General features: G+C 38.0%; 1 protein-coding gene across 2 annotated transcripts in view; it reads right to left on the bottom strand.

Moving 5' to 3' along the window:
• ATP7A (ATPase copper transporting alpha) overlaps positions 1-22872 on the bottom strand; it is a 148884-nt gene that overhangs the window by 5684 nt on the left and 120328 nt on the right. For both annotated transcript variants that reach the window (XM_082447358.1, XM_082447357.1), the window contains 10 exons: positions 21323-21556; positions 20081-20172; positions 18204-18331; positions 12533-12687; positions 12184-12318; positions 9957-10151; positions 8208-8390; positions 6296-6512; positions 1967-2113; positions 608-750 (listed from right to left, as the gene is read on the bottom strand). In XM_082447358.1, coding sequence (XP_082303484.1) covers positions 608-750; positions 1967-2113; positions 6296-6512; positions 8208-8390; positions 9957-10151; positions 12184-12318; positions 12533-12687; positions 18204-18331; positions 20081-20172; positions 21323-21556 — 1629 coding nt within the window. The remainder of the gene's footprint in view (positions 1-607; positions 751-1966; positions 2114-6295; positions 6513-8207; positions 8391-9956; positions 10152-12183; positions 12319-12532; positions 12688-18203; positions 18332-20080; positions 20173-21322; positions 21557-22872) is intronic.

Here is a 22872-nt window from a genome sequence, read left to right as displayed (position 1 = left end):
GGCTGGACAGGGAGGCTTGGGAAAATGGTGACTTAAACGTTTTACTTTATAGCCTTCTGTATTTTTTATACAAGGATGTATTTATCTTTATTATTTAATAGAAGAGGGGAGAAGGCATTCCAAAATAGAAAAGATTAATATGAGAAAAGTTTTAGAGGGAAGGCAAATGTGGGGGTGAGTAGCAGAAGAATGCTATGGAAGATGGTTCTATCAGTGGTATCCAGGATGGACTAGAGAGGAACGTGCGTGGAGCTACTGCTGTACTTTAGGCATGAGAGGATGAGAGCCTGGCTTAGGCTGGCAGCACCGGTGGAGACTATCAGCAACATTTCAAAGGAAGCATCAACAGAAACTGTGTACAATGTCACTCAAGCATCCCATGAACTCAGCAAATAGCTTTTTACTTATAACAGTTCCAGACAAAACCCAAAGTCCTTCCTGCATAGTATGCCAATTTTTCTTTAAGGAACCAGATATGGCTACTCGGGGATAATGAAAATAATAGGTAATATGACTTCTTTAGCAGCTGAAGGCAAGAAAGGAAATGTATGTGAAGAATGAGAAGTTACCACATACTCCCACCCCAACAACTAAGTAAACACATTACCTGAGAAGCAATAGATCTAGCTGTTTTACTGTTGTCTCCAGTCATCAGAACTACTTCTAAGCCCATAGATTTCAGAATATGGACTGCCAATTCTGCTTCAGGCTTCACTGTATCAGCGATAGCTATCAAGCCGCACAGCTCATCTAATATAGGAGCACCAGAAGATAGAATTTGGAATATGGTGAAAGCAGAATAATATTCTGACTTAAAATTTCAGAAAGAAATGAATTTTGTTAAGTGAAGTTGTTCACGACTTGGCTTAACTCAAAATATCTCCAAGACCACATAGACTTTATACCACAAACCCTGCAACAAGCCTCCATACTTGGTTGTGAAAATTTCACAGAGTGAGGTAGGGCTAACTAATGAAGGTAATGATAGGAAACTGAAGAGACTTTACTGGATACTTATTTTCTTTCTTTAGAGAAGTATTGGCCAATAGCCCCAAACACTTTAGCTAATTTAAAGGCAAATGAAACTGAAAACTCATACTTCACCCTTTTTAAGGTGAAGGGGTGGATGGAAACAAAACTGGCATTTTATACTGGGAAAAAAATCACTACAAGTAGCTATTTTAAAAACAAAAATAAATGGTATTTTCTGCTTCTTCCTGGGCCTAAAAAGGCCATAGTAAGATACTGCCTTCATACTTAGCAAGGATTATAAATGTTGACTAATTAATCTCACAGCTAGAAATGTACCCTAAGAAATAATTTAACGAAATACCTAAAACCTCAAAGATGTTTACTGTGGTGTTACTTACAATAATAAAATATTAGAAGTAGCTTAAATTTCCAACAGGGGAATGATTAAGTTAGTCATAGTGTATAAGTATGATAAATGGTGCCACATTAAAATATGATTGGAAATATTTACTATTAAATAAAATAAGATAAAATAAAACAGTATGTGTACAAGGAATTTTAAATTTTTATTCAACTTTGAGGTAAAATTTACATACAATAAAATGCACCCATTTATAAACAGTATATGTACTAATATTGTAATTCTGTGTGATGTGTATGAATATATATCCAGAAATATCAATTAAAACTGACATTGTGTTTAGATGATGAGATTATAAATATTCTTTTACTTTGCTATAATGTTATTTTTAGGTTTTAAAACAAATCCTTGATTAGCTTTTTTTAAAACCATAGGCCACGGAGGAAAATAACAAAGCCAGGCAAATGCAAGAGAATTTTAAATTAATCAGTAACAATTATGTATTGCTGACATTTTTACTTTGCATTCAGGCTGCTTTTGAATAACACTCATAGTTCAGATGTCTCTCAAAAATACACAGAAAACAAGTGAAATCATGACACTGAGTCATAGTGTACTTAAGGAAAACCTTACCATCAACTGCTACCAATACAGCAGTCCGACCTTTTCTCTCATGTTCAGTCATGGAATCATTTACATCGTTATTAATGACAAGACCATTTCTAATCATCCACTCCCGGTTACCAATAAGAACTTTGTACTGCTGAGCATTAAGAGCATCTGAAGAAAGTACAGAAATGACATTTAGTGAACTTGTTTAATATTTATAACAACCCTTTAGGGACAGTCTTCCTCTCTAATCTTGCACAGTCACTACATTGTTTTTTTGGTAGAAAACAGCCTACAACAGTGATTTCCAAATGTTCAAGGAACATACTCTGCTCTTCCATGCCTCTGGGTCTTTGCACATGAGGAGTGAGGGCCACCTGGAGGTCCTCATCCCTCCTCTTCAAATACCAAACTGCATCATATATATTCTTTAAGAGCCAGTTCAAACATTACTTTCTTGGTGACGCTTTCCATGTGACCCTTCCTTATGATCTTCCATAGCAACTGAATTAAATTAAAAATATTTATTGTGCATCAGTACAACCATCAGTGTTGGACAAGAACACACAACCATACTGATGTCTCATTTTAAATGTATGACCACTAACTTTAAGTGGGCCCTTAGTGATGCCTGGCTATTCTACTACATTTCCCTAGTCCATTCATTCTCCATTCCTTCTAGATGGCTACTTTATACCTTCTCTTCTCCCATTCTCATACCAGATGATGACTCTGCTTCCTACTTCAGGAAGAAAATAAAAGCAATCAGAAGAGAACTTCCACAAGCTCTTATTGCCACATCTACCCAACTGCCTGTGCCTGTGTACATACTGATCTAGCCTCTCTTCTGTTATTATAAACAGCCCCTACTCCTATTTAAGGGCAACTTCTCCACTTGCATACTAGATCCCCCTCCTTTGCCTATTTTATATTTATTTATTCGGCTGTGCCGGGTCTTAGTTGCAGCACACAGGATCTTCGTTGCAGCACGCAGAATCTTTAGTTGCAGCACGCAGGATCTTTAGTTGCGGCATGAGGGCTTTTAGTTGCGGCATGTGGGATCTAGTTCCCTGACCAGGGATCGAGCCCAGGCCCCCTGCATCGGGAGTGCAGAGTCTTAACCACTGGACCACCAGGGAAGTCCCCCTTTGCCTATTTTAGAACGTCTCTCCAACAATTCTCCCCTCTCTCTCCTGCATAATCATATTTTCTATTTCTGCAGTACATAGTCCTATCTTTAAAAAAGAAAATGAAACAACCCTCTCTTGATCTCATTTACCTCTCTAGCTACTACCCCATTTCTCTGCTTCTGTTCATAGCAAAACTTCTCAAAAGTGTTGTCTCTATCGGCTGCCCTCCAATTCATACCTTCCCATTCTCTTGTGAACCCACTCAAATAGAGCTTTTGTCTCTGTTACTCCAAAGAATTGTTCATACAGTACACCAGTGATCTTTAATAAATCTAATGGGTAATTCTTCGTCCTCATCTTACTTGCCCTATTAGCAGCATTTTAACACAGTTGATCATTCCCGCCTTGAAATACTTTCTTCATTTGGCTTCTAGATCACCACATTCTTATGAGCTACCTCCTCACTCACCACTTCTTCTGTCTTCTTTGCTGATCCTTCCTCATCTCACTGACCTCTTAATTTGTAGTGTTGCAGGGCTCAGTCCTTAAACCTCTTCAGGTTTAATCTCATTCCCCCTCTATCTACTCTTACTCCTTGATGATTTTTTTTTTGGCCACACCTCGCCGCTTGTGGTATCTTAGTTCCCCGACCAGGCTCATGGCAGTGAAAGCGCCAAGCCCTAACCACTGGACCACCAGGGAATTCCCAACTCCTTGATGATTTTATCCAGTCTCATGGCTTTAAATACCATCTATATCAGCGCTGTCCAACAGAACTTTCTGTGATGATGGAAATGTTGTACATCTGCTCTGTTTAATACAGTAGCCACTAACAACATGTGGCTATTGAGCACTGAAATGTGACTAGTATGGCTGAAGGGCTGAATTTTAAATTAAATTAAATTTTAATTAATTTAAATTTAAATAGTCACATGTAACTAGTGGCTACCATATTGGCCAGCACAGATCTATAAGTGGATGACTCCCAAGTCTACATCTCCAACCCAGTTTGTTTCCTTGGAACTCCAGACTTGTGCAGCCACCTGCCTCCTTGATAGTTCCATTTATACGACATCTCCACTTGAATACCTAACAGGCACTCAAACTTTAACATGTCAAAAACTGAACTCTTGATCACTTTTCCTCAATACTGCCCCTCCTGTGATTTTCTCCATCTTGTTTAAATGGTAACTCCATCCTTCTAAATTGCTTAGGCCACAAACTTTGGCCTAATTCCCCATTTCTAATCTGTGAGATCTGTCAGCCAGCTCACATCCAGGGGAATTCCCTGGTGGTCCAGTGGTTAGGACTCCAAGCTTCTGTTGCAGGGAGCACGGGTTCGATTCCCGGTTGGGGACTAAAATCCCACAAGACATGTCACGCAGCCAAAAAAAACAAGATATGTCCAGAATTTGACCACTTCTTAACGGCCTCTACTGTTATCTCACTGGTCCAAGCCACCAGGGTCCTTAACAGATTTCCATGGAGGGGCTTTTGGATACATACAAACGTCCAAAACAGAAATTTTCTGAGTGGTGGGCATAGCTTTTACCACCTTCCTCCAAAGGTTCGTGATTCAAAAATAGGTTATAAACCACTGCAATAAAAGGTATTAGTCAGAAAGTGATATACTCAGGTTTGCATGTTAGAAAAATTACTCAAGCACAGATGGGTAGGGGGGTCCTGGCACACTTAGGTATGTATAGCATGTTTTTGGTCAGATGGATAGACCAACAGGAAACTCGGGAAACTGGCCTTGGCTGCAGATATGGATTTTAGAGGGGCAGTGGAAACCTACAGGTGGTAGAATTAAGTGATAAGCATGAACAAGACTGTACAGAGAGGACTTCCCTGGTGGCGCAGTGGATGGGAATCCGCCTGCCAATGCAGGGGACACGGGTTCGAGCCCTGGTCCGGGAAGATCCCACATGCCGCAGAGCAACTAAGCCCGTGCGCCACAACTACTGAGCCTGTGCTCTGGAGCCCGCGAGTCACAACTACTGAGCCCACGTGCCACAACTACTGAAGCTCACATGCCTAGAGCCCATGCTCCACAGCAAAGAGAAGCCACCGCAATGAGAAGCCTGTGTACCACAACAAAGAGTAGCCCCCAGTTGCCGCAACTAGAGAAAGCCAGTGCGCAGCAACGAAGACCCAACACAGCCAAAAAATAAATAAAATTTAAAAAAAAAGACTGTACAGAGAGAGTATGTAAAATGAGCAAAAGACAAAGAACAAAACTCTGAGGACACCCAACATGTGAGAGCAGGAGAAAAGAGGAATCAGAAGAGGATTAGAAAGAACAGCCAGGTAGGTGAGAGGAGAATCTAGAGAAAGCAGGGTCATGGAATCAAGGGAGAAAAACATTTTAGGAAAGAAGAAATGGTCAACATTGTCAAATGCCTTAGCGAGGTCATACAGCAATGAAGACTGAAAAGTGACCACTGGAGAGGGGACTAAATGAGATCACCAGTGGACTTAAAACAGTTTCACTAGTGTGGATGGGGCAGAAGCCAAACTGTGCAGTGAAGAAGTGAATTCAGCCAGCCTAGACTACTCTTTCTAGAAGCTTGGATATTAAGGAAAAGAAAGACAGGTAGGATAAAATCTAGATGGGAATACAGTGATTTTGATGGAAGAAATGTTTATATGTTTAGGAGAAGGAGCTACGACAGAGCGTTGGGAAAAAAAGAAGCAAGGGGACATAACAGAGCATGAGGTCCCTGAGGAATCAAGAGAGGGTGGGATCTAGGGCAAAGATGAGGGGATTCATTACGCAAGATGAGGGATACTTCTTTCCCTGAAAAAGGAAACATTCTGAGCAAAAAAACCTGAAAGAACACATGTCTGAGAACCTTAAATTTCTGTGTGAAAAATAAGCCGGACAATTTACTTAGGGAACTAGGGGGAAGGCCATAGGAGCTTGTGAAGGATACAAAAGGTTTGGAGCAGCTGTGGTGAGAAATAAAAGAAAGACAGCTGAACTAAAAGATGGAAGATCAGCTAAGGCTAGACTTTATCACCCTCTACTGTAATCAAGGAGCACAACTGAAAAATGTTCTTGAGTAACTGAGTAAAATAATTAGAAGGCCTACAGTGAAACTGATTTACGAAAATGAAACCATGACACCAATCTTGTTTCTTATATAACAGTTCAGATTATAAAGTTAGACATCTGTTAATAACTGTCCCATAATTGGTACTACAAAGAAAATTAGCTTACTTGAGAGCTGGGCATCAATAATCATGGAAGATGAAGTTGATGACTGTTCATTACTTGTATCTATTTGAACCAGGGATGCATTTTTAATATTATTTTCCTCTATCTTCCAGTTATCCTTGTGTAGCAAGCCTTCGATATTGGTGACTTTACAGCTAATACCACAGCCTGGCACAACCTGGAAATCTATGCAGGTACCCAAGGTTTCAGTGTCCAGCTCCTAACAGATAGAAACAGAAGGATTTCCTCTGCTGTTCTAATAATCCAAGGTCTTCATTAGCAAGATCAAAGATTACTGCTGGTTAATTCTAAATGTTTAGACACAATCTACATGCCTGGTTAATTCTGAATGTTTAGAATAAAACTGTCACTTATCATAGCCTATTTGGCAGTGGGTTTTGATAAGGACGAAGGAACAGAGCATTGCGTATAATGTTCAAAGTTAGAAGAGAACCTCACAATACTTATTTTAAATCCCACTTTATAAGATTTATACCAACTTTCGGGAAAGAAAATGTGGAAGGTTTATCAATATTCTCTGTCCTTTCCAGTAGAGATCTACAAGTTACATATTTAATTCTATTTTCAAGTCAGATTTTCTATTCGGTACAGGGAAAAGGGTAACAAGGAACAGGGCCTTCAGTTACCAGAGGGTCTCTCTAGTATGATTGTGTGTCCTTAGTGAGCCAAAGAATTCTGGTGACCATCACTGTTTCCTGTCTCTTTATATCTTCATCCTCTCTGTTATTTGATTTGGGTGTAAAGAAGCCAGGTCAGTAATAGGTAAAAAGGAAAGAACAAATAAAGAAATGGCAACACCAATGGTGAAACTGCCATGTTCTAACTGAAAGACTCTGTGAGATAATTTACAAAGAACTTATACAAATCAATGAGAAAAAGGTAAACAATCTTATGAAAAAATAGGCAAAGGATACAAGCAAACAGGGTATAGAAAAAGAAATTCAAATGGCCAATACACATGTGAAAAGATGCTCAACCTTATTCATAATTAAAGAAATGCAAAGTAAACCATCAATGAATAAATTTTTTTACTTATTGAATTGGAAAAAATAAAATGTTGGTGAGAATGTAGGGAAATGGGCATTCAACTTCTTGTGAAAATATGAACTGGTACACCTTTTTGTGTGGGTGTTGATAATATTTGTCATTTGAGCATTGGTAATATTCATCAGAATTTAACTGCATGTATCCTTTGATCTAGCAGTTGCATTGATAGGCATTGAATATTAGAGATAAATGTGCAAAAGCTGACAAGGATGTTAACTGTACATTGTAAGAGCCAAAAAACCAATCATACAATAGAATACAATATAGTCATTAAAAACAATGAGGCAGATCTATATGTCCTGATATGGAAAAATCATTTAATAAAATCTTTTTAAAAGGTACCAAAGATTGGTCATTGTATCACCTTTCTATGTAAAGTTTAAAAAATAATAAATGCTGGTATATGAACTAAAAATGGTTAACAGATGCACACTTTTGTGAATATACTAAAAATTATTGAATTGTAACTTTACAAGGGTGAACTTTATGGTATGTGAATTTTACCTCAATAAAGCTGTTATTTAAAAAGACTGTTAACAGGTTAATACTTGTTAAACTTTGGAGAGAGGAATTATGGAAGGGGGCAGGGAATGAGGCTTTCCTTTTTTGTTATGTAACGCTGAATTATCTCAATTTTCCTACCATAAATATGTATTACTTCTATATTAATTTTTCAGTTGACTGGGGTTATCTGTGTGGTAGGGTTATAGTTAATTTTTGTTTTCATCTTTATACTTTCCTGCATGAAGAAATTAAGACATACACAATAAAATGAGAAAACACGAGTCTCTCTAGCTTAATACCAACTATATATGTAAATCATGAATAAACAAGGGAAAAATTGTACCTGCTTGCAGTATTTGGTTATGGCTGCTCCTAGAGGGTGTTCACTGTTACTTTCAGCAGTTCCCACAATGGCCAGGATCTTATTGCGTGACATTCTGTTACTTTCCACTAGAACCTTTACTTGATTCACTACTGGGGTTCCATGGGTAATGGTTCCAGTTTTATCAAATACCACTACCTTTACCTGTAAGAAAATCAAAATACAATGCACCTATATGGTTTGATAATTCTTAATATCAGCTTTCCAGAAATGAGAAAAAGGTTTACTTTGACAAACACATTACTATCTTGTTTCTTAATAAGCTGACCTTTGATTTAATTGGACTAAATAAACTGTCTTTGGGAGAATAAAAAGAAGGGAGAAAAAGGGAAGAAATATCCTTAGTTACACCTAATAGCCCTCCCTTGCAAATGTTCAACGTACTGTGGACATATGTTAAATAACTAGAACTACTTGTTAAGAGTTGACTGTTAATAGGTAATTAAGAGATGTCTCTAGTTCTTCTAGGGAAAGAGAAAGGCTTTCAGTACTAATGAACAGATCTGTAGGGGAAATCTGGGCAGTAGGCAAATGATTATAAGTAAGTAATTAAGTTGAAGTGTGCACCAGATAAGACCTTCTGGGTTGCTTTGACTTTATTGGGTCTAGATGAGAAGCTTGGCCTGCGAAGAGACAGCTCAGGGAACCAACGAGGGAAACTCAGACCAGGTAGGAAAAAGGAAGAGTCTGGAACTAAAGAACAGCCACCTCACAGTAAACTCGGATAACGACCCTTGAGAAATGAATAGCTTGAGGAACTGAGATGAAAAGAGATATGACAACTAAATACAAAGCATGATTCCGGACGAAATTAAAAACAGCTATAAAGGATTATGGAGTCAGCTGAGGAAACTGGAATATGGACAACAGATTAAACAAGAGTATTATATCAATATCAACTTCTTGATTTTGATCTTTGTACTATGGTTATGTAAGAGATTGTCCTTGTTCTTAGGAAAGGGGCTTCATACCTGCAGTAAAGGGTATACGGGAGTTCTTTATACTATTCTTGCAACTTTTATTTAAGTTTGAAATCATATCAAAATTTAAAATTACTATAAAAATTAGTAGCCTGTATTCACTGGCTAGATGAGGCTCCAAATCTAAGCTGTGTTCTGTGTTTACTACATGCATCTCTTTATAGTTTATATCCTCACAATAAGAACATACTAGAAGGAACATGGTTTTAGTTTAAGTCAAATAGCCTTGATTGAGATTGTGATGGAAATTCTAATAGGAGAGAGATCAGGGACAGGATTATATTCCTGAAGTCATAGGTGCAAACTGTCAGCTGGTGGCAGCAAAGGCAGAGGAACAGCAAGCCCTATCTAATCGCGAACAGCACAAACATGGAGTCACACACAAACAGGTTAGAAGCCTGATAGACTTGGGCAAATTGCCTGAGCAAATATCTATGGTGTCTTCCTGCCCTAAAGACCAGTCTAATCTGAGCTGGGATAGGACTCCAGGTTTTCCACACCAGGGTCTACTCTAAAGAGAGTAGGTCTGGAGTAGTTTGAGAGGTCTCATATAACTAAGGCCAATCCAGAGCAGAACCAAACTGACACCTTTCCTACCTCAACCCTCACGATAGTGCCAGAAGAGGCTCAGCTTACGGACTATGTAGAAATAATTTAAGACTCTATTTTTCAATATGGGTGCTATTGTCAGTTTGAATGAGACAACTCTTAGTTCTGGGGAGTATCTTACCTTATGAGCCATCTCCAATGGCTCACCACCTTTGATTAGTATGCCATTTTGAGCGCCTACTCCTGTACCCACCATCACGGCAGTTGGAGTGGCCAATCCCAGTGAACAGGGGCATGCAATGCACAGAACTGTGATTGAGGCTTGGAAAGCAAAGCGTATTATTGTTTCTGTTCGGGAGATACTTCTGTTGTAGCCCTTGAGAAGAAATGCATGAATTTTGATTACTGATTCAGAGCTGAATAAAACAAAAGGAACAAAGCTTAACTCTACTTAAATAAAACCACAATTTTGGAGTCACACATAATCTTGCTTAGTTACCAACATATGTTTTAGCTATTAGTAAGAAAACACTTTTTTTCTTTTATGAATATAAGATATTGTTGACATAACTGGTAAACAAATTACAGTCCTAAAATCAAGATTTCAATCTTGCTGATTCCAGAGTTACAAACTATGGAGTGAATATAAGGAACATAATAAAAGTCAACTCCCCCCCCCCCATATTGAGAGAATAAGTGTTTTTATTAGGGACTTTCAAAAATAGCTGCAAACATAGGACCTAATTCTCAACATATTTGATCCTGAACAAAAATAATCCTGTACTTCTGTATACTAACACCATAAAGCTGTCTTTCACACTATTCTTTAAAGACAATGAAAAAAATCACCCAGTTTGCAAAGGTTGCTTCACCACATTTCAATAAAGTTCTTTTGGACAAAACAACGTGAACTGAGTATATCTGGTAGTATAGCTCTTAGTGACATTGCGTATTTGCTTCTGTGGTAAGTATGATCGATAGTATTAGGAGAAATCTCCTAAGACTCCCTGAATTCATGAGAAAAATTCCTGAAGGAGACACGTTCCAAAATACTTCCCAGAAATCCTCTTGTTCAATGAGTACTCAACCAATATGAATCATTTAAAGAAACTTTTTAATATTATACTAATGACCATATTGTGGAATAGATACATAGATGTTATGATTCTACCTGTTCTTTAATTGAAGGGACAAACAGCATGAAACAGTGTACAGCATGGCATTTTTAAAAGAAAGAAACACAACAAAGTAAGACTTTCTTAGTAATAACGGTTTTACAGTGCTATGTTCTTACTAAGTTCTCAAATAAACTAAGTGATCATCTAAGAGTTATATATATAGAGGGAGACAGAGTTGGAAGGGATTTTCATAGACATCTAAGCTTATGCTTTCATATATGTCATAAGTGTATGTTTTCACCTACACTAATTCCAATCCTGAAATTTAGGTATTATTATCACTATATTACAGATGACAAAACTGAAGATAAGAGAAATTCAGTGACTTAAAGGTTTTATCTCTAACATGAGGTACAGTCCAGGTCTACTTTACTGCTTTATGACACCATACGTTAGAGAACATCATAGAACTAGAGAGAAGCAGACACTAATATTATCTTATATTTATAAAGCATTTAATAAATTACAAAGTATGTCTAATATATATCATCTTATCTAACTTTTACAACTGCAAGTTATGTTGGATGAGCATTATTAAAATCTCACTTGAGAGGTGAGGAAACCAAAGCTCAAAGAGAAATTAAGTTGACCTAAGATCACACTGATGGTATGTGGCAGAGCTGAGATCCCAAGATTTTCCTCAATATATCCATTGTCCTTTGTGAAAGCAAAATCATGCTGGGACTCAGACTAAGTATAAAATGTGAAAGGTCACTATAGGCATACCTCGGAGATATTGTGGGTTCAGTTCCAGACCACCAAAATAAAGTGAGTCTCAAGAATTCTTTGGTTTCCTAATGAATGTAAAAGTTATGTTTACACTATACCGTAGTCTACTAAATGTGCAACATCATTATGTCTCAAGAAACATGTACATACCCTAATTAAAAAATAATGCTGTTGGAAAAATGGCGTCGATAGACATGCTCGACGCAGGGTTGCCACAAACCTTCAATTTGTAAAAAACACAATATCTGCAAAGCACGATAAAGCAAAGTGCAATAAAACGAGGTATGCCTGTACTTGCTTTTGGAAAATCACAAGGCATAACGAAAAAAACCTTTTATGTTTTCTTTTATATTTACAGAAATGCAAATGTTATTCTTATCACCCTCTCACTCCAGTCTGTTAAAGATACCAGTAATTATTAGTTATTTTCCAATTAATTACTTATGCAAAAGATTCACACACTGTTTTACATATGAAAAAAAGGTGTTATAAGTCACTCACAGGAAAGTAGGTTTCCACGATTTCAAAATTCAGAAATCCAATTATAATCCAAACCAAAAGGGTAGCAATGGAAACAATGACAATAAAAGGAACAAAGTAGCCACTGAGTTTGTCTGCAAACTGCTGGATAGGAGCCTAGAATTAAAAAATAATAATAATGATATGTATATCAAAGTCTCCTTTTTTGATAATGAATATAGAGCATATTTAGTATTGAGCACAAATATTTTAATAAACTCCATATTAATACAGCTAGAATTAATCAAAGGAACACATAAAAACTAGATCAAGATTTATACTGAGTGGGCTTTCATGAAAATACTTTGTTTCTCCTAGGGAGTTAATTTACCTTTGATGTTTGTGCCTCCTCTACAAGTCTGACAATTTGAGAAAGGGTTGTGTCTGCTCCAACATGGGTTGCACGGATAAGGAGTGACCCATTCTGGTTAATGGAACCAGCAATCACTGTGCTGCCAGACTTCTTAGCCACAGGCATTGCCTCCCCTATATAAGGAGTAAAGATACATTTAGGGAGCATAAATAAATACTATCTTGAAATATACAGTTATCTGTCAATGTCAATATCTAGAAATGAGATTCTTCCTTCCTGAAATAGAATCTGGACAAATGCCTAGGTGAAGGTTGCCCTCTCTTTTTCCTTATGTCAGTTCTGGGCCAAACCCAGGGATACATATCTTAAACTGGAAAAACCTAATGTGTTAACTCTTATTGGCAGGTACTTTTGGACCTCCACCCTAGTCTTAGATCATTGGTTCTCAACCTGTTCCCAAGGAGCATTTATAAATGTAGGAGAGAGTTCTTGCTTGTAATAACTACAGGTGGAGCATGGGGTACTGCTACTCCAATTAGGTAGGTCAGGGTCAGGGATACTAAATGTACCATAATGTGTAGGATAGTCAGTCAGAACTAAGAACTGTCCCATCCAAACTAGCAATAGCACCCCTACTGAGAAACACAGAATCCTAAATTATTTCCACACAGTTCATAAACTGAGCCTCTTTTGGCACTATTGTAAGGACTGAGGTAGGAAAGGTGTTATTTTGGTTCTGCTCTGGATTGGCCTTAGTTACCTAAGATCTCTAAAACTACTCCAGGCTTATTCTCTTTAGAGATGACCCTGATGTGGAAAACCTGGGGTCCTATCCCAGCTCAGACTAGACCGGTCTTTAGGGCAGGAAGACAATAAGTATTTGCTCAGGAAAATTTGCCAAAGTCCATTGGGCTCTACAGCAGAATGTGACAACTTCCTCTGGTTATACATTCTAGTAATTAACAATCCTCAGTGAAAAGAGCCTTCAGTAGCATAACTAAAACCACAAAGAAAATCTGCAGAAATTGATTTAATACATTCTTAAAAAAACTCATATTCTCTTCACTCATTATTTACTTGGTCCATAGTTTCTACAAAAAGCTCTTCACCTTTCATGTCTATTTTTTTTAACATCTTTATTGGAGTATAATTGCTTTACAGTGTTGTGTTAGTTTCTGCTGTATAACAAAATGAATCAGTTATAAGCATACGTATATCCCCATATTCCCTCCCTCTTGCATCTCCCTCCCACCTTCCTTATCCCACCCCTCTAAGTGTTCGCAAAGCACTGAGTTGATCTCCCTGTGTCATGCAGCTGCTTCCCACTAGCTATCTATTTTACATTTGATAGTGTATATATGTCAATGCTATTCTCTCACTTCATCCCAGCTTACTCTTCCCTCTCCCCGTGTCCTCAAATCCATTCTCTATGTCTGTGTCTTTCTTCCTGTCCTGCCCCTAGGTTCATAGGACCTAATGTTCATCAGAACTTTTTTTTTTTTTAGATTCCATATATATGTGTTAGCATATGGTATTTGTTTTGCACTTTCTGACTTACTTCACTCTGTATGACAAACTCTAGATCCATCCACCTCACTACAAATAACTCAATTTTGTTTCTTTTTATGGCTGAGTAATATTCCATTGTATATATGTGCCACATCTTCTTTATCCATTCATCCAACGATGGACACTTAGGTTGCTTCCATGTCCTGGATATTGTAAATAGTGCTGCAATGAACATTATGGTACATGACTTTTTGAATTACGGTTTTCTGAGGGTATATGCCCAGTAGTGGGATTGCTGGGTCATACGGTAGTTCTATTTTTAGGTTTTCAAGGAACCTCCATACAGTTCTCCATAGTGGCTGTATCAATTTACATTCCCACCAACAGTGCAAGAGGGTTCCCTTTTCTCCACACCCTCTCCAGCATTTATTGTTTCTAGATTTTTTGATGATGGCCATTCTGACTGGTGAGAGGTGATACCTCATTGTAGTTTTGATCAGCAATTCTCTAATGATTAGGGATGTTGAGCATCCTTTCATGTGTTTGTTGGCAATCTGTATATCTTCTTTAGAGAAATGTCTATTTAGGTCTTCTGCCCATTTTTGTATCGGGTTGTTTGTTTTTTTGTTATTGAGCTGCTTGTATATTTTGGAGATTAATTCTTTGTCGGTTGCATCGTTGCAAATATTTTCTTCCATTCTGAGGATTGTCTTTTCGACTTGCTTATGGTTTCCTTTGCTGTGCAAAAGCAAGTTTCATTAGGTCCCATTTGTTTATTTTTGTTTTTATTTCCATTTCTCTAGGAGGTGGGTCAAAAAGGATCTTGATGTGATTTATGTGACAGAGTGTTCTGCCTATGTTTTCCTCTAAGAGTTTTATAGTGTCTGGCCTTACATTTAGGTCTTTAATACATTTTCAGTTTATTTTTGTGTATGGTGTTACGGAATGTTCTAATTTCACTCTTTTACATGTAGCTGTCCAGTTTTCTCAGCACCATTTATTGAAGAGGCTGTCCTTTCTCCATTGTATATTCTTGCCTCCTTTATCAAAGATAAGGTGACCATATGTGCGTGGGTTTATCTCTGGGCTTTCTATCCTGTTCCATTGATCTATATTTCTGTTTTTGTGCCAGTACCATACTGTCTTGATTCCTGTAGCTTTGTAGCATAGTCTGAAGTCTGGGAGCCTGATTCCTCCAGCTCCGTTTTTCTTTCTCAAGATTGTTTTGGCTATTCAGGGTCTTTTGCGTTTCTATACAAATTGTGCAATTTTTTGTTCTAGTTCTGTGAAAAATTCCATTGGTAGTTTGATAGGGATTGCACTGAATCTGTAGATTGCTTTGGGTAGTATAGTCATTTTCACAATGTTGATTCTTCCTATCCAAGAACATAGTGTATATCTCTCCATCTGTTTGTATCATCTTTAATTTCTTTCGTCAGTGTCTTATAGTTTTCTGTATACAGGTCTTTTGTCTCCTTAGGTAGGTTTATTCCTGGTATTTTATTATTTTTGTTGCAATGGTAAATGGGAGTGTTTCCTTAATTTCTCTTTCAGATTTTTCATCATTCGTGTATAGGAATGCAAGAGATTTCTGTGCATTAATTTTGTATCATGCTACTCTACCAAATTCATTGATTAGCTCTAGTAGTTTTCTGGTAGCATCTTTAGGGTTCTCTATGTAGAGTATCATGTCATCAGCAAACAGTGACAGTTTTACTTCTTCTTTTCCAATTTGGATTCCTTTTATTTCTTTTTCTTCCCTGATTGCCATGGCTAAAACTTCCAGAACTATGTTGAATAACAGTGGCGAGAGTGGGCACCCTTTTCTTGTTCCTATCTTAGAGGTAATGGTTTCAGTTTTTCATGGCTGAGAATGATGTTGGCTGTGGGTTTGTCATATATGGCCTTCATTATGTTGAGGTAGGTTCCCTCTATGCCTACTTTCTGGAGAGTTTTTATCATACACGGGTGTTGAATCTTGTCAGAAGTTTTTTCTGCATCTATTGAGATGATCATATGGTTTTCCTCCTCCAATTTGTTAATATGGTGTATCACATTGATTGATTTGCGTATATTGAAGAATCCTTGCATTCCTGGGATAAACCCCACTTGATCATGGCGTATGATCCTTTCAATGTGCAGTTGGATTCTGTTTGCTAGTATTTTGTTGAGGATTTTTGCATCTATGTTCATCAGAGATATTGGGCTGTAGTTTTTTTTTGTGACATCTTTGTCTGGTTTTGGTATCAGGCTGACAGTGGCCTCATAGAATGAGTTTGGGAGTCTTCCTCCCTCTGTTGTATTTCGGAAGTGTTTGAGAAGGATAGGTATTAGCTCTTCCCTAAATGCTTGATAGAATTCACCTGTGAAGCCATCTGGCCCTGGGCTTTTGTTTGTTGGAAGATTTTTAATCATAGTTTCAATTTCAGTGCTTGTGATGGGTCTGTTTATATTTTCTATTTCTTCCTGGTTCAGTGTCAGAAGGTTTTGCTTTTTTAAGAATGTGTCCATTTCTTCCAGGTTGCCCATTTTATTGGCATAGAGTTGCTTGTGGTAATCTCTCATGATCCACTGTATTTCTGCAGTATCAGTTGTTACTTCTCCTTTTTCATTTCTAATTCTGTTGATTTGAGTCTTCTCCTTCTTTTTCTTGATGAGTCTGGCTAATGCTTTATCAATTTTGTTTATCTTCTAAAAGAACCAGCTTTTAGTTTTATTGATCTTTGAAATGGCAGAGAAAGAGGTTCAAACCCAGGTCTCTCTGACTCCAAGGCCCTACACACATCCACCAGCCCTTGTGACCATGTTTCTCCGACTTATATCATCATGAAATACTTTTTTAAAAGCGTAATGGACTGAGGAGACACCAAGATGATTAAAAGGCAATAATGTGCTTGGATCACACCAGGCAGAATGTGGTCTCGCAGATTAACTAATTGTAGCAAGAAATTATGAAAAGGAGATTTGTATTTTTCATTTAGAAGAGAAGTTCCAAATTCTGTAAATTAAACCAACTTAATTTTCTTAATAATTAAATAGAACATACCTTTAAATATGTATTTTTATACTTTTATTATAATGTATGACCCCCACAAACATTTTTTAATCAAAAAAAAAAAGACTTGGCTATGGGGGTGGAGTTTAGGGGGGGTGAAACTTAGGCAGGGGTGGGATTTAGGGTGATACGGGACCTAGGCGGGTGGGGAAGTGCTGTTTGAGTGTGGGGTGAGGCCTAGGCAGGGAGACGTTCAAGCGTGGGGCGGGGCCTCTGCTTAGGACTTGCACCAAAGGGGAGAGGCAGCACGTAGAAATGAGGGCCTCTGGAGTGTGGATTTCCGGAGTTTGGAGGTAGGGCCCTGAGTGAGGGTGTGTGGGTGGGGTTTAGGCCCAGCTCATTGGAGGGGGTCTCCGAGTATAGAGGTAGGGCCCTGGGTGGGGGTGTGGGGCGAGGCTTGGGCTCTGTGTGGCAGGAGGGAGGCTCCAAGGGCAGAGGATTAGGCCTGGGATCCCAACAGGCACCCCGCTGCCTAAGTGGACAGGGAAAGCACTGGCCCCCTTCCCTTCCATTCCTTCTCGCCCCTCCCCCACCGCCTCCCCCCGGGTCTCCCCTGTTCCTGATGGACCCCTAACTGTGGGTGGGTCCCGCTGGGTGTAGGAATGCCTCCCCTCCCCCAGCCGCCCCTCAGTGGTGCCAGTCCCAGAGGTCCGGACTTTACTTTTGCTCCCTCTTCCCTCCCACTCCCTCAGGACCTGCACGGCCGGAGGGGGCCTAGGTGGGCAGAGGATCAGGCCCGGGATCTCAGCAGGTTCCAGGACCCACGTGGGCAGGGGAAGCCTGGCCATGCTCCCTTTTGATCATCTGTCCTCCCAGTGGTTCCCTAATTTCCTCCTTCGGGCGTGGGATTCCTGCCTCTCAGGGGCGCCAGTCCCATCCTGCCTCCACTTCTCCTCCCCCTTCACTCCCCCCATGCCCCACATCCTACCCGGTGGCTGGGGGTTCCTCCCATCCCCTTAGGTGTCCGTGGTCCCCCACTGGTGCCTGGTAGGTGCCCTAGTTGTGAGGAGATGCGAATTCTGCATCCTCCTAATACACCATCTTTTGGACTTCTTTCATGCCTATTTTTAATTAACACTTTGGATTCACTTCACTTTCATGTCATGATCCTCTGAAAGAACATACCTGTGATGAGGGACTCATCTACCATAGAATGCCCTTCAATAACACGCCCATCCACTGGAAATTTGCCTCCTGGAACCACTTTAATGATGTCTCCACGTTGTACAAGTTCCACATCCACTTGCTCTTCACTGGATATGAGTTAAAATAAAAAGCACCATGACAGTATGCTTCTCCCCCTGATCTTTCCATGCAAGCTTTTTAGTTGACATCAAGCTTGTGGCCCCATAATTGCTACCAATGGAAGTTAGAACCAACATTTAAGTTAGGAACTACAGTGTCAGTCTTTTTCACTGTTGGGGAATAGCTCAGTACCTAGCACAAAGTAGCACTCTAAATATTTGTTGAATAGTCATTGAACTAATAAATGAAAGCTTTAGAAATAATGTAATGGGTTTTATTGAACAAAACAACTAATTTATTGTGTATATCTGCCAAAATAATTTTATGAGGAAAGGAATGAGAAATACAAAAAAAAAAAGAAATCTAATCAAGTCTTTAGCTCTAACTTCCAGTTTACAGGTAATATAGGAGTTATAGAACAAGTTAAATGATTCCAGACGGAAACAGAGACAAATTTGGACTGTGGGATTTTCTAAAGGACAACTGATAGATGTTTCTTTACCAAGTCAAATGCATGGAGAGGGAGGAGCAGGGAGGAACAAGGGAGGGAGAATTGGAGAGAGGAGATGTTCTACATTAAAACAAACATGTCAGGAGAAAGACAAATACTGTATGATGTCACTTATATGTGCAATCTAAAAAATACAACAAACTAGTGAGTACAACAAAAAAGAAGCAGACTCACAGATGTAGAGAAATAACTAGTGGTTACTAGTGGGGAAAGGGAAGTGTGAAGAACAATATAGGGTAGGGGATTAAGAGGTACAAACTACTGTGTATAAAATAAATAAGCGACAAGGATATATTGTACAACATGGGGAATATAGCCAATATTTTATGATAACTATAAATGGAGTATAACCTTTAAAAATTGTGAATCACTACACTGTACACTTGTAACTTATATACTCTTGTACATCAACTATAACTCAATTAAAAAATCAAAAAACAAACAAACAGGGGCTTCCCTGGTGGCGCAGTGGTTAAGAATCTGCCTGACAATGCAGGGGACACGGGTTTGATCCCTGGTCCAGGAAGAGTGCACATGCTGTGGAGCAACTAAGCCTGTGCGCCACAACTACTGAGCCTGCGCTCTAGAGCCCACGAGCCACAACTACCGAGCCCATGCACCACAACTACTGAAGCCTGTGCACCTAGAGCCCGTGCTCCGCATCAAGAGAAGCCACCACCATGAGAAGCCCGTGCACCACAGCGAAGAGTAGCCCCCGCTCACTGAAACCAGAGACAGCCCGCACGCAGCAACAAAGACCCAACACAGCCAAAAAAAAAAACAAAACTCAAAACTTAAAACAAACAAACAAACATATCAGTCAAATGCAGTGACACATGGACCTTTTCTGAATTCCATTTCAAACAAAGAAACTTAAAACAGTTTGGAGACAACAGGAGAAATGTTAATATGGACTGTGTATTAGATCACATTAAAGAATAATTGTTCATTTTGTTAGATGCAATATGGGTATTATAATTATATAAGACTATGTCCTTTTTTAGAAATACAACAGGAATATCTGCAGTAAAACCATATAACTGGGATTTACTTTAAAATTCTACTGCAACAACAGAAAGAAAAATAGATTGTATAGATGAAGTAAAGTGTGGCAAAATGTGAATAACTGTTAAATCTGGGAGATAGATTATGTGAGTTCATTATACCTTTCTCTCTACTTCTGTGTATATTTGATATTTTTCCTAAGAAGTTAAAAAAGAGAAGGAAGAATAATGAAGGTAAATACCTCAAGACGATATTATCGGAGTCGAGAGTTACAATAGTTGCTTCTGTAGCTTGTAGTGAAATTAGTTTGGCAAGAGCCTCTGATGTTTTGCCCTATAAATTAAAACACATATGTTAACAATGCTAAGGAAGAAAAAGTCTTATGTAAAATAAAGGCATAATCTTTAACATTTACTTAAAAGACAGCTTTAGGAATGTTAATTAGTTCAAGTCAGAAAATGTTTCACTTTGAAAATATGAAGTACACAAAATATAAAATGTATTATTAGATATAATTTATAAATAAATAATGTAAATTAATAAGAAAAACATCAGAACCCAATAGGTACATGAGCAAAGGACATAAATAGGCAATTCATTTAAGAAGAAATATAATACCTGCTGTATAGAAAAATGTTTATCTCTGCTATTACTGGAAGAAATGCAAACTAAAGCAACTCTATGATACCATTTAATGCCTACTAACTTAGCAAAAATTTAGATAGGAGTCAGTGCTGATGAAGTTGTAGTAAAACTACTTCACTAACATACCCTTTATGGCAAAAATTGTTAAGATTAGTAGCATGAGCCATAGAAAGATTTATGCCCTTTAATCATATCCTTTGTAATTTATCCTAAGATAGTAATTCAGTAGAAATAACTATTAAACATGAATATGTTTAATGCAGGATTACCTAAAATTAAACTCTGGAAACAATCTAACTGAGAACAAAACCAGAATGGTTTAGTAAATTATAGCACATTGATTTGAGAGAATATTATTCAGAAACACTGAGTAATTATCTAGACTGCAAAAATGGGGAAAAAACTTTAAAGTGTTAAGGGCACAAAGTGGTATGGATACCATGTTTGCCACTCTGTGAAATATAAACGTATGTGGAACAGGATTAGAAAGTGATTTCCGTTATACCATGGGATTGTGGGTGAATATTTTTCCATCATTATTTTAAATCTGTGGTTGCATCAGTTTTTCCATTAATAATGTGATATAAGTAAAATAAGTACTCTTAAATGTCTCTTAAAATAAACGTGGACATACTGTATTATCTAAAGTATTAATTCCATAAATTTGGTAAATCTTCTAAAAGAATATTTAACCTAAAATACTGCCAAAACAAAAATACTTCTTTTAGTACATCGTTAACTACATAAATCAAGGTATATTTCCAATAATTGGTCTAGAAAATATTATGGTCATTTACCCACCCAAGATTTTAATAAATGTCACCCTTTCTTACTTTACCTTTGCTACATGTTCCAGCCACCGGCCTAGTGCAATAAACACAAATAGCATAGGAGGTGTGTCAAAGAAAGTAACAGGGTTCACTTTGGCTCTCTCATACATTGCAACCAGAAGAATAACCAAAGAATAAGCAAATGCAATGGTAGTTGCCAGCACAATCAGTACGTCCATATTTGCAGTTTTATGCTTCAGTGCTTTGTAGGCCTGAATGTAGAAGTGCCAGCCTCCAAAAAACTGTAATATAGAAACAGTGATTAGTGCTTTTAAAAAAAGCTGAAATTCACATATATACCTCAATAACTAAGATATAGTATCAATGTTAATTTCCTTTGGCTTTTATTTAATCCATAAACAACTAAGGAGAGATTATTATTTTTGGCTGCACCATGCGGCCTGCAGGATCTTAGTTCCCCAACCAGGGATCGAACCTGGGCCATGGAGAATTCCCCTAAGGAGAGATTTTTTTTTTAAGCTGAAACAATAGTGCTTGTATTTTAGCAGATATGTGTGTGTGTGTGTGTGTGTGTGTGTGTGTGTGTGTGTGTGTGTGTTTGTGTGTGTGTGTGTGGATTCAAATTGTCATACAAGCCCTTGGCAGCTCTCTGCTATGATCCAATGGATATTTCATAATATAAAGAAAGTCAAGTGGTTCTTGGATTCTTCTTTTTGAAGCCAGCAAAAACAAGAACTAGGAAAAGAATTACATTCTTTTGACAATGATTTTTTTATATAAAACTCACCTCCCTCTTTTCAAATTCAACCTATCACAAGCTATTGGATCTGTCCACTGTTTTCGTTAGGAAACATAACTGAAAAGCTTATTGTTCATTAGTATAGAGAAGCATACTAAGATGTTTTAAAAATCATTATTGCTTTTTATAAGGATCAGAAAAAGGAATAGATCTATTAGATGGAAGTGTTCCACAGTAAAAGTTTATCTCAAAAGAAGAGTTGAAAAGTCCAAAGAAGACATATAGATGGCCAAGAAACACATGAAAAGATGCTCAACATCACTAATTATTTGAGAAATGCAAATCAAAACTACAGTGAGGTATCACCTCACAGTGGTCAGAATAGCCATCATCAAAAAATCTACAAACAATAAATGCTGGAGAGGCTGTGGAGAAAAGGGAACCCTCTTGCACTGTTGGTGGGAATGTAAATTGATACAGCCACTACGGAGAACAGTATTGAGGTTCCTCAAAAAACTAAAAACAGAATTACCATATGACCCAGCAATCCCACTACTGGGCATATACCCAGAGAAAACCATAATTCAAAAAGACACATGCACCCCAATGTTCATTGCAGCACTATTTACAATAGCCAAGTCATGGAAGCAACCTAAATGGCCATCGACAGATGAATGGGTAAAGAAGATGTGGTACATATATACAATGGAATATTACTCAGCCATAAAAAAGAATGAAATTGGATCATTTGTAGAGACGTGGATGGACCTAGAGACTGTCATACAGAGTGAAGTAAGTCATAAAAAGAAAAACAAATATCGTATATTAATGCATATATGTGGAATCTAGAAAAATGGT

Source organism: Balaenoptera physalus (genome assembly GCF_965194825.1).
Source record: "Balaenoptera physalus genome assembly, chromosome: X".
Taxonomy (NCBI): Eukaryota; Metazoa; Chordata; class Mammalia; order Artiodactyla; family Balaenopteridae; genus Balaenoptera; species Balaenoptera physalus.
The sequence above is the reverse complement of the archived record's forward strand: the minus strand, read 5'-3'. Positions and strand labels throughout refer to the sequence as shown.